Below are 12,284 nucleotides of genomic sequence, written 5' to 3'. Positions count from 1 at the left end.
GCGGGCTCTTTAAAGAGCTGTCAAACTAGCCGGCAAACTGTGTGGCGCTTTCTGAGTGGAAAAATTGAGATGTATTTGACAGGGGTGAAAAGAAAAATAACTGATAATGACGCAAACAGGTGTGAGGGCACCGTTATTCAAAAAACCAAGGCAAGAAAATATGATGAAGCTTATCTTGCTCTTGGCTTGGGAGGTGAGGAGAGACCCCTGTGTGTCTTATGTCTGAAAGCTCTCGCAGCCGACAGTATGAAACCAAACAAATTAAAGAGACACATAGAGACATTACACCCCAGTCACGTCAAGAAGCCACTCGACTTCTTCAAAAGAAAACTTGAAGAATACCGTAAGCAGGAAAATAGCATGGTAAAAGCTACATCGGTGAACAGCAAGGCCCAGATGGCATCATACCAGGTGATTGTATTGTATTTTTCTTTGTTTTTGAAAAATGAGACCCATTTCATGACTCTTTTGTTGGGGCGAGGGGGGGACCCCAAAAAATATTTCCTCCAAAGGGGGGCCTGACAGAAAAAGTTTGAGAACCACTGCCCTAGAAGGTCTTTACAATATCATCATTAGTTCATAGTAACTGATATCATTTGAACCAGGAGAATGATAGAAACTATCAAATAATAACCAAGTCTTACGCAGTGGTCTTGCCAATGTCCTGGACACTCTGTAGTGGGTCGATGGTGTCGGGGCAGCGCAAGATACAGGGGGCAAACACGATAGCCAGGGCGTTGGCTGACATGCGGTTAGTGTCCTCCTGCAGGGCAATCCTGTAACACACCACAACACACAAACACATCAAAGAGGGCCATTTCAATGGAACTATTGAATCCACACAAAAAATGTGCTTTACAGGAAGAATAAAACATGGGGGCAGATTAGGTTTATATATATATATATATATATATATATATATATATATATATATATATATATATATATATATATATATACACACACACATTGTTCCATTGTTCTATTTTTCTCCTTTCTATTGTTCTGTTCTACTTTGTTATATTAACTATAGTTAACTATAAGGGTAAATGGGTTAATGTAATGTAATGCTCCAATTACAATACTGAGTAGGTGATGCTAGTAGTGATCACTCACCTGACCAAATGGAAGATGAGGCGTTCTAGAGTGCTCAGGTGGGTTCTGCTAAGCTGGTCGATCACAGAATACACCCCTCGGATTATCTCACGCCTGTCTGACAAGCCTGGCGGACACACCACAACATACAGTGCCTTCAGTAAGTATTCACCCCCCTGGGCTTTTTGTACATTTTGTTGTGTTACCACCTGTCTTTAAAATAGATTTAATTTATGTTCAGTGACAAAAAACTATGAAATATATTTAAAAGTCAGGTTGTAACACAACAAAATGTGGAAAAAGTGCAGGGGGGTGAATATTTACTGAAGTACATAATATTCATCAATGCATTTATAACACTCACCTATCTAAATCAGTTGACCGGCACATTCCAACATTTCCATATTCCATATTCTCATCAATGTAATTACGTAAGAGTTGGCTCTAAAGCTAAATAGTGCTACTGCAGATGAATGATTGTTGATACGCTTGTCAGAGGAGCTACTTTATACTAACACTAAATAACAAATGACAATATGATGACTTCGGTCTTACCCATGGCTCTGAGGAACTCCTCATAGAGTTCAAAGGTCATGAGGGGGTTGGGAAGATCCCGGAGCCACTGTTTAAAGACACTGGCGATGACGTGAATGTTGTAATCATCCAGATTCATACTGTTCACATCTGGAAAATGTGAGACACAGAAAGAGCTGAGGTAGATGCTACTCATCTTAATGTAAGACCAAATCTGAGGTCTGAACATCACTCAAAAATCAATGTCAATCAATCCTACCTGTGTCCAGCCCCTGCCGGAGCTCCTTGATCTTATTGGTGGAGCCAGACTTCCTGAAGATGCCCTCGGTGTAGAGGCCGTGCATCTCGATGTAGTTGATGAGCTTCTCCACCACCACGGGCACTGTCCTCTCCTCGCTGGTCAGACGAGACAGCTCCACGCCAAACTGCCGAGATGACAGCTCTGGGTCGTACTAAACGCACAAAAACAAACAGAAAAATATGGTACAAAATATCTGACATTTTTGCAACATTAGCCAAATAGACAAAAGTAAAGAGTCTAACAAAACACAACATGAATTGTTGAAAAGACTAACATTGCGGACAAATTGGTGTGTCTCTTTGCTATTACTATGTGAAAAGCAGTTCTAATCCAATTCCACCCTTAATAACAACATAGAGTTTACAATGTTATAAAGGAGTCGTCACCTTACCTTTTTACTACATTTGGTGGTCATCCTGGTGCAGCACTTTCTGTGGCAGGCATACCGACACACTGCAGAGAATATAACACAATAGAGTCAGACCTAAATAGTACCGCTTTAACTTTAACCCAACATTCTTCAACATTCCAGCTGCAACAACAGTCCAGCTGCTGGTCAGTCAACAACCACTAAGACAAGGAAGGCTTTAAATATAGAGCAGACTGGCTAGGGACAACAAAGCTGACATGCACAGTGCTGAAGTGAACATTAGAGAGTGGAGAGAAAGGACATATAGAAGATAGATTTACAGTATAATACAAGCTGGAGACAATTGACACTTAAGAGGGAGCACAGGTAGAGGGTGTGTGTGGCTGTGCTGGAGTTTGTGTGTGTGTGTGTGTGTGTGTGTGGGGGGGGTTAGGAGGGAAGAAGGAGAGTGTGTGTATACTCACACTTGCAGACACAGGCCCGGTCCATCATCCAGATGAGAGAGGAGCAGTACTCGCAGTAAGTTGGGATGCTGTACTGAGTGGACTTGAAGATGTGGCCATTGTGCTCTTCAACCTGAAGGGAGGGAACACAGAGACTCAGTTTTCCATAAACAACTATTGTACTGTAAATGTAAATGTATTGTTAATGTCACGTAAAAGTAAAAATTATATGTTAGGTACAATAGAAATAAATAATATAATTAGGGACCATCTGATAGTCAATCAAACAAAGATGTGAGACGAACAATGTCAGTCTCCTTCTTTCTCCTCTTCTTGCGTTCAGGTTTGGGGGCCTAAATAAAGACAACAAGAAAGACAAATTAAGAATACTTTTCCAAAGCCACAACTCTATGATGAGGTCTGATATTATCCATCCATTCAATTATCATCCATCCATCCATATCACCAAACCTATACTTATTAGAGGCGGTACTGTACCTTGCTGATGGTGTTGTCCATGGGCTTGTACTCGGTCATGAACTCATCCAAAAAGACCTTGAAGGTGTTGACCCACACCTTGACGGGCGACTCGCTCCAGTCCCTCTGCTCCTGACGCATGCTCTTCTCTAGGATGTGCTCAAACAGGGCGTACAGGTCCTTGTAGCGGATGCTCTTACCATCGTCCATCTAGAGTGGGGAGAGGGGTGAGAGTGGTCAAAATAGAGGGGTATTTGTCTACTTGAAGTAGCATAGTGGTGGGGCAGTGAGTGACAAAATTCTGTCTGCATTGAGTCTCTGCATTAAATAAACATGCTCATAGCCAACTTAGTCTAGTCCTAGTCTGACCCACTAGGGTTCTTTTGACCTAGCATTTTGGAATTCCTGACATAGAGCTACAGCACTAGAGAGGTAACGGACATAGACCTACAGCACTAGAGAGGTAACGGACATAGAGCTACAGTACTAGAGAGGCACTTACAGCCAGAGCGGTGGAGTAAGAGTTGAAGATGTTGAGGCGGAACTCCTTCAGGGCCTTCTTGAAGACCACGTCCACTAAAGTGTCTTTTTTACCATCCTCAGAGTCCAGGTCATTGATCTACAGTACATGTGTGGTAAAAAGAAACAGCTAGATGATCAGGAGAGAGGAGAGAGCATGTTACTCAGAGCCATATCTACGTTTTGCATCTTGGACATTACTCTACTCTACTCTATGTGTGTGTGTGTGTGTGTGTGTGTGTGTGTGTGTGTGTGTGACGGTTCTGGGGGTCGTGTGTATGTGTGTTAACCTACCTTCTTCATGAGGAAGTCATTCATGCTCCTGTAGTCGTGGGCGCTGGTGAGGATGTGCAGAGCGTCATTCTGCCACTGGGTGGGCTCTAGCGCCACATTGCTGATCTTCACGCTGCGCCTCCTCCTCACCTTTGGAGAGGGCTCCTTGTTCTCCTTACACTCCCTCCCCTGTGCTGCTGCCCCCGTCAGGTCTGGGCAATGGGGAGAAGATGCGCCATCTAGACCAGCAACAGAGAGGTATGAGTGAGGGAGGGAGGGAGAGAGAGAGAGAGAGAGACATACAAAAATGCAAACATCCACACAGTGACCAATATGGTCTCAGCTCATGAGGTCTCATGAGTCAGGGATGTAAGTAATGGACTGAAACAAAGACTCTGTCTTTTCTCTTACCGTGTGTCTTGTCAGTGTCTCCTTGTGTGGACTGCTTCTCTCTGGACAGCTTCTTCTCGCCATGCTTCGTTTTGCCCCAGAACCGCATCTTCCCTCGCACCCTGCTACAACACACACATGTGCAAAGAGAGACATAATACTTTGAGTATAGAAGAAAAGCGCAATGTAAATGCAAAAGACTATGTTAATTACTTCTAATAATAGTAAATATAACAGCATCTCATCTGTTTGACAACAAGCAAAATACAAGCAATATTTTCTAGGGGAAAAGGAGGATGTTACCTTCCATCCTGCCCAGATGTCTTCCCAAGAGCCTCCACCTTCCCCAGGTCCCCTGAGGACCTGGTTTTGTGGATCTTCTTCTGGTCCTCTTTGTGAGAAGCCTAGAGAGAGAGATTCAGGGTGTTAGTCTTCATACATGGCAGAAGGTGGCAGTTAGTTGTTGGGTTGTGTTGACAGCATAGAGACACAGATAGAACTGTTCTTCCAGAATCTCAATGGTTGAAAGTATTTCCTGGATCAGTAACAGTAGCAAGTAGAGTTCAAATTCCTTCTTCATTCCATTTGAAAGGGAATCTTTACAACTGATGATACTAATAATACAATGTATACAATTTACAATTTAAATCAATGAACTCTAAGATCATAGAGTGTTTTGCAAGCACTCTGTATCCTTCCTACACATGTTGCGAAAGAATAGCCTGTTCCAAACCCATATCTGCCAATAGATGGCAGCAGTAGATCAAACTTGACTCCTTATAGTCTGTGCCAGAGAACAGTAGAGCATCCAACATGTTCATATGACAACCTCACTCATTCTGCATACAACCACATCCAACAATCCATGCATACACTGATGACATGATTGAAACATTTCATTCTAGAGGAGATATGATTAAGTGAGTGAGTGGGTGAGTGAGCGAGTGAGTGACCTCATGCTCAGAAAGGCCTGTTAGGGGTGAAAAGGTTAAGATTAGATCAAGGTGCAACTGGTTACTAAAGTGTTAAATGCTTACTACATGCACAATTGATTGATCGTTGTTCAGTCAGAGGAAGAGGATGAGACGAGAGGGCATCTCCATCTTTGAATTGATCCAATTCACAGATCCAATTCACAAGTCAAAGTTAGAAGTTGTCCCTTCACTCTTTGAAAAAAGGGCTCCCCAAGAGGATTGTGTTGCCAAGTGGAGAGGATTCTACATGGCACCAAAACGGGTTCTTCAAAGGGTTCTCCTACAGAGACAAGCTAAAGAACCCTTTTGGTTCTATGTGGAACCTTTTTTTTTTTTTTCCTAAGAGTGCAACCGCTGGTCCAGAATCAGATCCTTTCAATTCTCATTATGGTTAAAGTTCTGATCTGATGTTGGGGTAATCTGATCCTAGATCTGTGGTTAGGGACAACTTTTTCCAGGAACCACATTAGTATTGATGTACAGATCAGTAGAATTAAGTGTTTATGAAGGATAGTTATTCTCTCCCAGGGAAAACAGCTCTGAAACATACCACCACTGCATTCTGCATTGACTACCACTTACACTACCTACAGTACCCTACCATTTACACTAGCTACTGCATCTGACCAAAATACTTCTGTACAACCACTTTAACATGGACATGCTTTTTTCAAACAGTTAAACTGTGATTCTTGGGCAAGGCAGTCTAACCACACATACACTGCCTTGATTTAGCTATACTTGGTTTAGCTATACTATTTTGTTCTTAGTATGTCTACCCCTCCTATTTTACTGTTTTCAAAGGATGTTTCCCCATCAGTGAAATAGCGGAGAGTCCAAGCGAAGAGCTGGTAATACAGAAACGTTACAATATCATAGTTGTCAATCGTAGTTGGCAGCACTTATCGGACGGTGCTTGTGGGGTTAGCAGTGTTAAAAAGAGTCCCCCCTCCAGCAGGTGAGCCTGGTCCCCAGAACATAAAGAAAAGGTAGTCTGGGTGTGTCCAAAGGGAACAAGGGACGAGGGGGCAGGACCCCCTATGGTCCATTTACCATCTCAGAGTCACTGTGACAGGCCTCTATGTCCCCCTCTGTGAGGGACTGGGGGGTGAGGGGGAGGGGCAGTATGCGGGAGAGGGCGGGGGTGTAGAACTCGTCGTCATCGTCGTCCGACTGTCCCGCCCCGTCGGCGTTACAGCGCGTCAGAAAGTCGGAGCGTGTCCGTGACATGCGTGCTTTCTTTTTAGGGCCCGGGCGGCCCACCTGCTTCAACCACACAACGAACAATAACAGGTCAGCTGTCTACGTGTGTGTGTTCATAAAAATATGAGTTGAGACAATACATCAGTAGTGATAGCACATAAACTGTAAGAGTTTTAGTAAATATCAGACTCTATAAATGGATGAGTATCATCTTTAGCACTGTGTGGTACCCATTATTCAATGTACTATGGACATCACTGGGCTCCTGAAGATTGCACATTTTCCTTGAATAGACCATCAGAAACATGCTGAAATCAGCAGATTTTCACAACTCTTCTGTCTGTGTTTGTTTAGTGTGTACTCATGCGAGAATGTTCTATGACTGCCTCACCTCTCTGGTTCTCTGTCCAACAGTGGCTCTGGAGCCTGAGGCCTCCTCTCTGTGCATGGCCAGGGAACGCTCCTGGTTCACTAGGTCCTTATCAGACCTACAACACAGTCAGGGGACAAAATGTTATGTAGCTATGTGTATGTATTTCAGGAAAATGTTTATTAAGACTTCAATTTGATTCAAACATATACATACTTTATATTATTTTCATAAGCAAGGTTATACACTGTTGTTACTACACATGGAAAGTGAAAATACAGTAAATTCACACTCACTTGGAGAAGGGGAGCTTGCGTCGAGGGGGGGAGAATGTGACATTTGTGGGCTTCTCAGTCATACTGATGCTGATGGTCTGGGTGGGGGTCTTCTTCTGTGCCTTGGATGCTTTGGTGACAACTGCTCTACTCTCCAGGCTAATGGTGGGTGACGCCCAACCTCCCTGCAATGGCCTGCCTGCCATCCTGTCCTGTTGGGTGGGTAGGACTTCACTGGCAAGGGCCTTTGAATCCAGGACAATCTGGATGCCCACCTCGGAAGGGCAAAGGCCAGGATGATGGAGGGGAGCTCCATGGGTGGTAGAGGAGGGGACCAGGGTAGACCTTTCTTCTAAGTCCCTCTGAGGCTGGGTTACAGTCCTAGACAGCTGCTCCTTCTCTGCTACCACCTCTGAGACATTGCAGGGTGTGGTGGGTGTCATGGGGGAGGTGGCGATGCTAACCCCCATCTGGGGTGCGTTCTCCTGGGCTTGCGCTGCCTGCATCTCCCCCTCATCTAGCAGGGTCTCCTTCTGCATGCTGATGACCACCACTACGGGCCGTCGCGAAGTGGATGCTCTCCTCTCCTTCAGGGGCTTGCTTGGGCTCTCCGACAGCGATGGCTGCTGGGGGCTGATGCTTTTCTCGGGGGAGATGTAGAAGGTGGCTCGTGGAGACTCCTCCATGATAGAGGACGAAGAAGTAGACATTTCGGCCATGAGGTTTGGGCTTCCTTCATTCAACCACTGTGGTTGAGGCTGTGGGTCTATGTGAATCGGGGACCCCAGTATGATTGCATCATCTTCGAGATCCCGTAGGGTAGTGGGCGGGTGAGCAGCATAACCTTGGCAAACAGACCCCTCGGCCTCCACCTCCTCTGCACTGAGAAGCTCGAAGCTCCCGTGGCTGGTGGGGGAGCCCCGGGGCGAGGAGGGTGGTTGGTGGTGGTGGTGGTCCATCGGGAGATGAGAGGCACCGTCTGGGATGGGCTCCTCTGACAGAGACCCTGCTACACTGGTGGTTCTCACCTTGAGGAGCTCCAGGCTGAACTGGGCCTGTTCCAGCTCCCTCATGCGTCTGCTCTCTCTCTTAGACCTGCACTTGTGATTAGTCTCTTCTGTACTCCGGCTTCTCTCTCCGTCTTCTCCTTCTCCAACTTCAAAGCTCTCTGCTTTAGAGTCTTCAATTGGCTCTGTTGTAACGTCCTGGGCTTCCGTCTCCTGCATCAAGAGAGTAGGGGCCTCCGACATGCCAGCATCCAGGCCCATGATCCTCTCTGGTTCTTCTTCCTCTGCAGTTGGGCTCTGCTGTCCGTTGTGCAACTGGCTTTCATGTAGACGCTGCTCTTTCAGTTCCCTGAACCTGAGGAGACAAGATGTCCACTCATTAGCAAATACAGTTCTTGAAAGCTTTAATTCCAACTCCAACAAAATTAAGATTTTCATAGTACAGGGCAGATACACCTGGTCCTGGAGAGCCATGGAGTGTGCAAACATTCCTTTTAGTCCAGCCTCAGTCCTTGCATCAGTCATGTGAATGATGTGTTTTAGAGCTACAGTGGAGTTTTAAAAGCTTGCACCACCTTTTCATCCATCTTTAAAAAAAATATATAATTATATGTTTGTGTATAATTCATCCATCTTATCTCCAGCACCAGGGTTCAATGCCTGTCCTTGGTATAGAGGGATTCTACACCACTATTTACCTTTTGCGTGCCAGGTAGCCCCTGCCCCCAGCCTGTAGTTGTGTCACAGCGCTGCGTATTCTACAGTAGTGGCTCCTCTCTCTGTAGCCCCGCCAGGCCGCCTGCACCGTAATGGCTGCCAGGCCTAGTCGGTGCCAGCAGTTTCTCCAGCTCCTCTGGATGAGCAGGACAGAGTCCCTCCACAGCAGGAACCTCCTGCGCGCTCTGTAGCCCCTCCAAGCTGTCTGCAAGCACAATGCTGCCCCCTCCTGGACGGCAGGGTCAACTGGCGCCTCAGCCTGTTTGACCAGACAGCCTTGCCACCACCGCTGTGGAATGAGAAGAGACCAGAAAAGGAGAGTTACCATGGTGATGTACAGAGAGGTCATCACAGAAAGTCACGGAACCAGTTACACTCAAATCAAATGGTGCCCTGAAATAGGGGGACTATGTATAAAAAGTGTAATTTCTGAATGGTGAAACCAACATGTACAAACATACCCTTATATAAAAGCTGAGAATATCTACTTTAACCTCAAAGTAATTGTTTGACTGTCCCATTACTTTCACAGGGCACTGTATATGACGACAATGTGATACGAATATCCTGTCTGATATCTGAGAAAACATACACTGTCTGAATGTTTGACTAGCTAAAACAAACAGGCATGAACAAGTCACATCACTGACAGCTTTTCTTTTGAGTTATGAACTAAATTTGCTGACTCCTTGTTCTTGTGAGGTAGAGATTGAAACTAATCAATACAGCTACTGAGGAAAATAGACTCAACTCCCTCTGAGAGTAACATTCAAAACTAGAAGTATGCTGTGTTTATGAAACACAAGTGAAATGTTCGCAAATTCTCTGCTTGGTTTATTTCTCTAAAGAAATGGTAGTCTTCAAAGAGATGGGATCTACAGTTAACCTGAATACATTTGACCAGTGCTCTGCCAGTTGACAGTCAAATGTAATCAGTCTTTCCCCAATTACTCTCCTAAACATTATTGAGGTTTTAGTGGTTCCATTCCTCTGCTACACTGTTCTGAGCTGATTTTGTTTGTTTTTGCTCAGTCTGACAAAGATTTGGACTGGGGACTGTCTTCTGAGAGCCAACAAGCACTTCCAAGAACCACATGACTCCTGAACTGCTCATTTCTCTCTCACTACTCTCTCTTTCTCTCCCTCGTTCCCTCATTTACTCTCCCTCCATATGGAACAGTGTGCAAAGAGAAAAGGGTATCAAACTTCGGGAAGAAAGGAATATAAAATACGTCAGAGAAACTCATGATGCTGTATTAAGCACTAGCTGTCTATTTTGGGCAAGTCCAGTATTTTCCATTTCTGTCTGTTAGCATTATATTGCATCACTCTTCCCCACCCTTGAGAATCAGAGACTTTGTGAAGCAGGAAAGGAAGGATCCATTTTTAGAAGTATTCCAGCCTGCCCTGAGGCCGTGTCCAGACTACTGTGAAATGTACTACTGTGTGGTGTCTCACCTGGATGACAGAGGCAGCTTGTCTCATATTAATGAAGTGTTTCCTCTCCAGCAGAGCCCGGAAGCGCCGCTGCAGGGCGACAATGCGCCGCAGCACTTCCTGGTGAAGGACGGCCTGTAGCCACTGGCGCTCTGCCTCCCGCAAAAACACCTGCAGTACAGAGAGGACATGAGGAGGAGGGGCTGTCAGTGACCAGACACACCTACTGCTTATGGCAAATGAAATAGGGAGCAGATCGCCAAATTGAAATCATGTTTCAGAAAGGTAGAGAAGGGGTGAGGGGAGAAGGCAGAGGGGAGGAGAGAAAATGAAAGCATACATAGACGAAGAAAAATAAACAAAGACAGAATCCTTCCTAGGGTCCATACCATTGTGTTGCCCACTTGATATCCAGCAGGTGCAAGGTGAATCTGGCGGAAAAACTCCCTGATCCCTGACTTGGTTGGGCTAGTGCCATGTGGTGCTAGCACATGGAAGTGACGCACAAAGTCCTGGGAAAGACAGAGAGCACAGCAGAGATAAATAACATCTATGAAATACAGATTTGTTGGCTATGGCTTCCATAGGCTGTACATCACTGACAACATTACACATAGTGTGCAAAGACGAGATCTACATGCCGAGTTTGTCCCCATTTTGTGCCAATTGAACATGACTCTGGTCTCTGGCCTACCTGGAAGGTGTACTTGATGCTGTATCCTGATTGGCGGATACGGACGGTCTCCAGCATGCCTGTGTACCTCAGCTGTCTGAGCACCAGGGCATCATTGAAACGCAGGGGGAGCTGAGAGGGAGAGAGAGAGAAAGTATAAAGTCAGTCTACATCTGATAACCAATGTGACTAACAGTGTATGTGTATATATATATATATATATATATATATATATATATATATATATATATATATATATATATATACTCAAAGTAAGAAATGCTTACAAAGCATCTAATCAACGCTTTTATATCAACGCATACCTTTTCTGCATTGGAGCGGATACACTTGACAAAGTAGGGCTCTGACTGACCCAGGGTCTCCATCAGCTTATTCAGGGAGGCCTTGATACAGTGGGAGACAATCACATTTGTACATAGTATGCAAAAATACAACACTATAAGGTAGGTAATTGGGTGTTATATTGCTGACCTGCCACTAGAGGCACTATTGTGCTGCACTCACCTGGAACTGGGCACTGATGCTGGGCGGTTTCTTCTTTTTGTGCAGGTGCAGCAGGGACTTTGTGATGCGGTCATGGAGCGTCACACTGCTCAGGTACCTCAGAGACTTAACATCCAACAGGTGCTAAACAGAGGGACAACCCAACATAGGGGCTATCAGAACACTGTCAATAAACAAGCAATATTACACATATCTCTTCTGGATTTGTATGTAATCTTTATTTATCAGGTTAGTCTCATTGAGATAATAATTCTCTTTTTCGATAACCTATTGTCTGTAAAATGACAAGATGTTCATGTATATGTTAAGTGTATTGTTTACGAAGGTCTTACCTTGGGAAGGCTGGGTTTTGATTTGTAGTTTTTGTTGCGCCTGTGGGAGAGAGATTGGTTGTCAAATAATGATATTAGAGTTGAGTGTTTGAACACTCCCTGATCGTGGTCATACTCACATGAGGATGCCCTGTGCTCTCTCCAGGAGCTTGCTGCTGGTGGAGTTGACAAAGATGCCCTCCTCCTCCAGCACCGTGCCAGTAGAGGAGACATGACCCTGTCTGGAGCTGCGTCCGTTACAGCCCACACCATACCCATCCCTGAGAGCAGGAGGATGGAGTGAGGGAGAGAGAGAGAGATTCACTTGCTTTGTATGCACAGCGTCACAAATAATTGCCAACACCAGGCACATACAGAGACACACACATG

At 45.1% G+C, this 12,284-nt stretch overlaps 1 protein-coding gene across 1 annotated transcript in view; it reads right to left on the bottom strand.

Annotated features, from left to right (window-relative positions):
- Positions 1-12,284, bottom strand: part of myo9ab (myosin IXAb) — a gene marked incomplete at its 5' end in the record, with an annotated part of 73,784 nt that overhangs the window by 3,528 nt on the left and 57,972 nt on the right. The window contains 23 exons of the mRNA XM_083665594.1: positions 645-776; positions 1,117-1,222; positions 1,651-1,779; positions 1,889-2,081; positions 2,322-2,383; positions 2,765-2,876; positions 3,049-3,096; positions 3,242-3,430; positions 3,723-3,839; positions 4,034-4,251; positions 4,424-4,527; positions 4,706-4,806; positions 6,430-6,642; positions 6,971-7,067; positions 7,246-8,586; positions 8,930-9,237; positions 10,407-10,556; positions 10,775-10,897; positions 11,080-11,190; positions 11,382-11,462; positions 11,584-11,706; positions 11,916-11,955; positions 12,035-12,175. Coding sequence (XP_083521720.1) covers positions 645-776; positions 1,117-1,222; positions 1,651-1,779; positions 1,889-2,081; positions 2,322-2,383; positions 2,765-2,876; positions 3,049-3,096; positions 3,242-3,430; positions 3,723-3,839; positions 4,034-4,251; positions 4,424-4,527; positions 4,706-4,806; positions 6,430-6,642; positions 6,971-7,067; positions 7,246-8,586; positions 8,930-9,237; positions 10,407-10,556; positions 10,775-10,897; positions 11,080-11,190; positions 11,382-11,462; positions 11,584-11,706; positions 11,916-11,955; positions 12,035-12,175 — 4,239 coding nt within the window. The remainder of the gene's footprint in view (positions 1-644; positions 777-1,116; positions 1,223-1,650; positions 1,780-1,888; positions 2,082-2,321; positions 2,384-2,764; positions 2,877-3,048; positions 3,097-3,241; positions 3,431-3,722; positions 3,840-4,033; positions 4,252-4,423; positions 4,528-4,705; positions 4,807-6,429; positions 6,643-6,970; positions 7,068-7,245; positions 8,587-8,929; positions 9,238-10,406; positions 10,557-10,774; positions 10,898-11,079; positions 11,191-11,381; positions 11,463-11,583; positions 11,707-11,915; positions 11,956-12,034; positions 12,176-12,284) is intronic.

Source organism: Argentina silus (genome assembly GCF_951799395.1).
Source record: "Argentina silus genome assembly, chromosome: 3".
Lineage (NCBI taxonomy): Eukaryota > Metazoa > Chordata > Actinopteri > Argentiniformes > Argentinidae > Argentina > Argentina silus.
The sequence above is the reverse complement of the archived record's forward strand: the minus strand, read 5'-3'. Positions and strand labels throughout refer to the sequence as shown.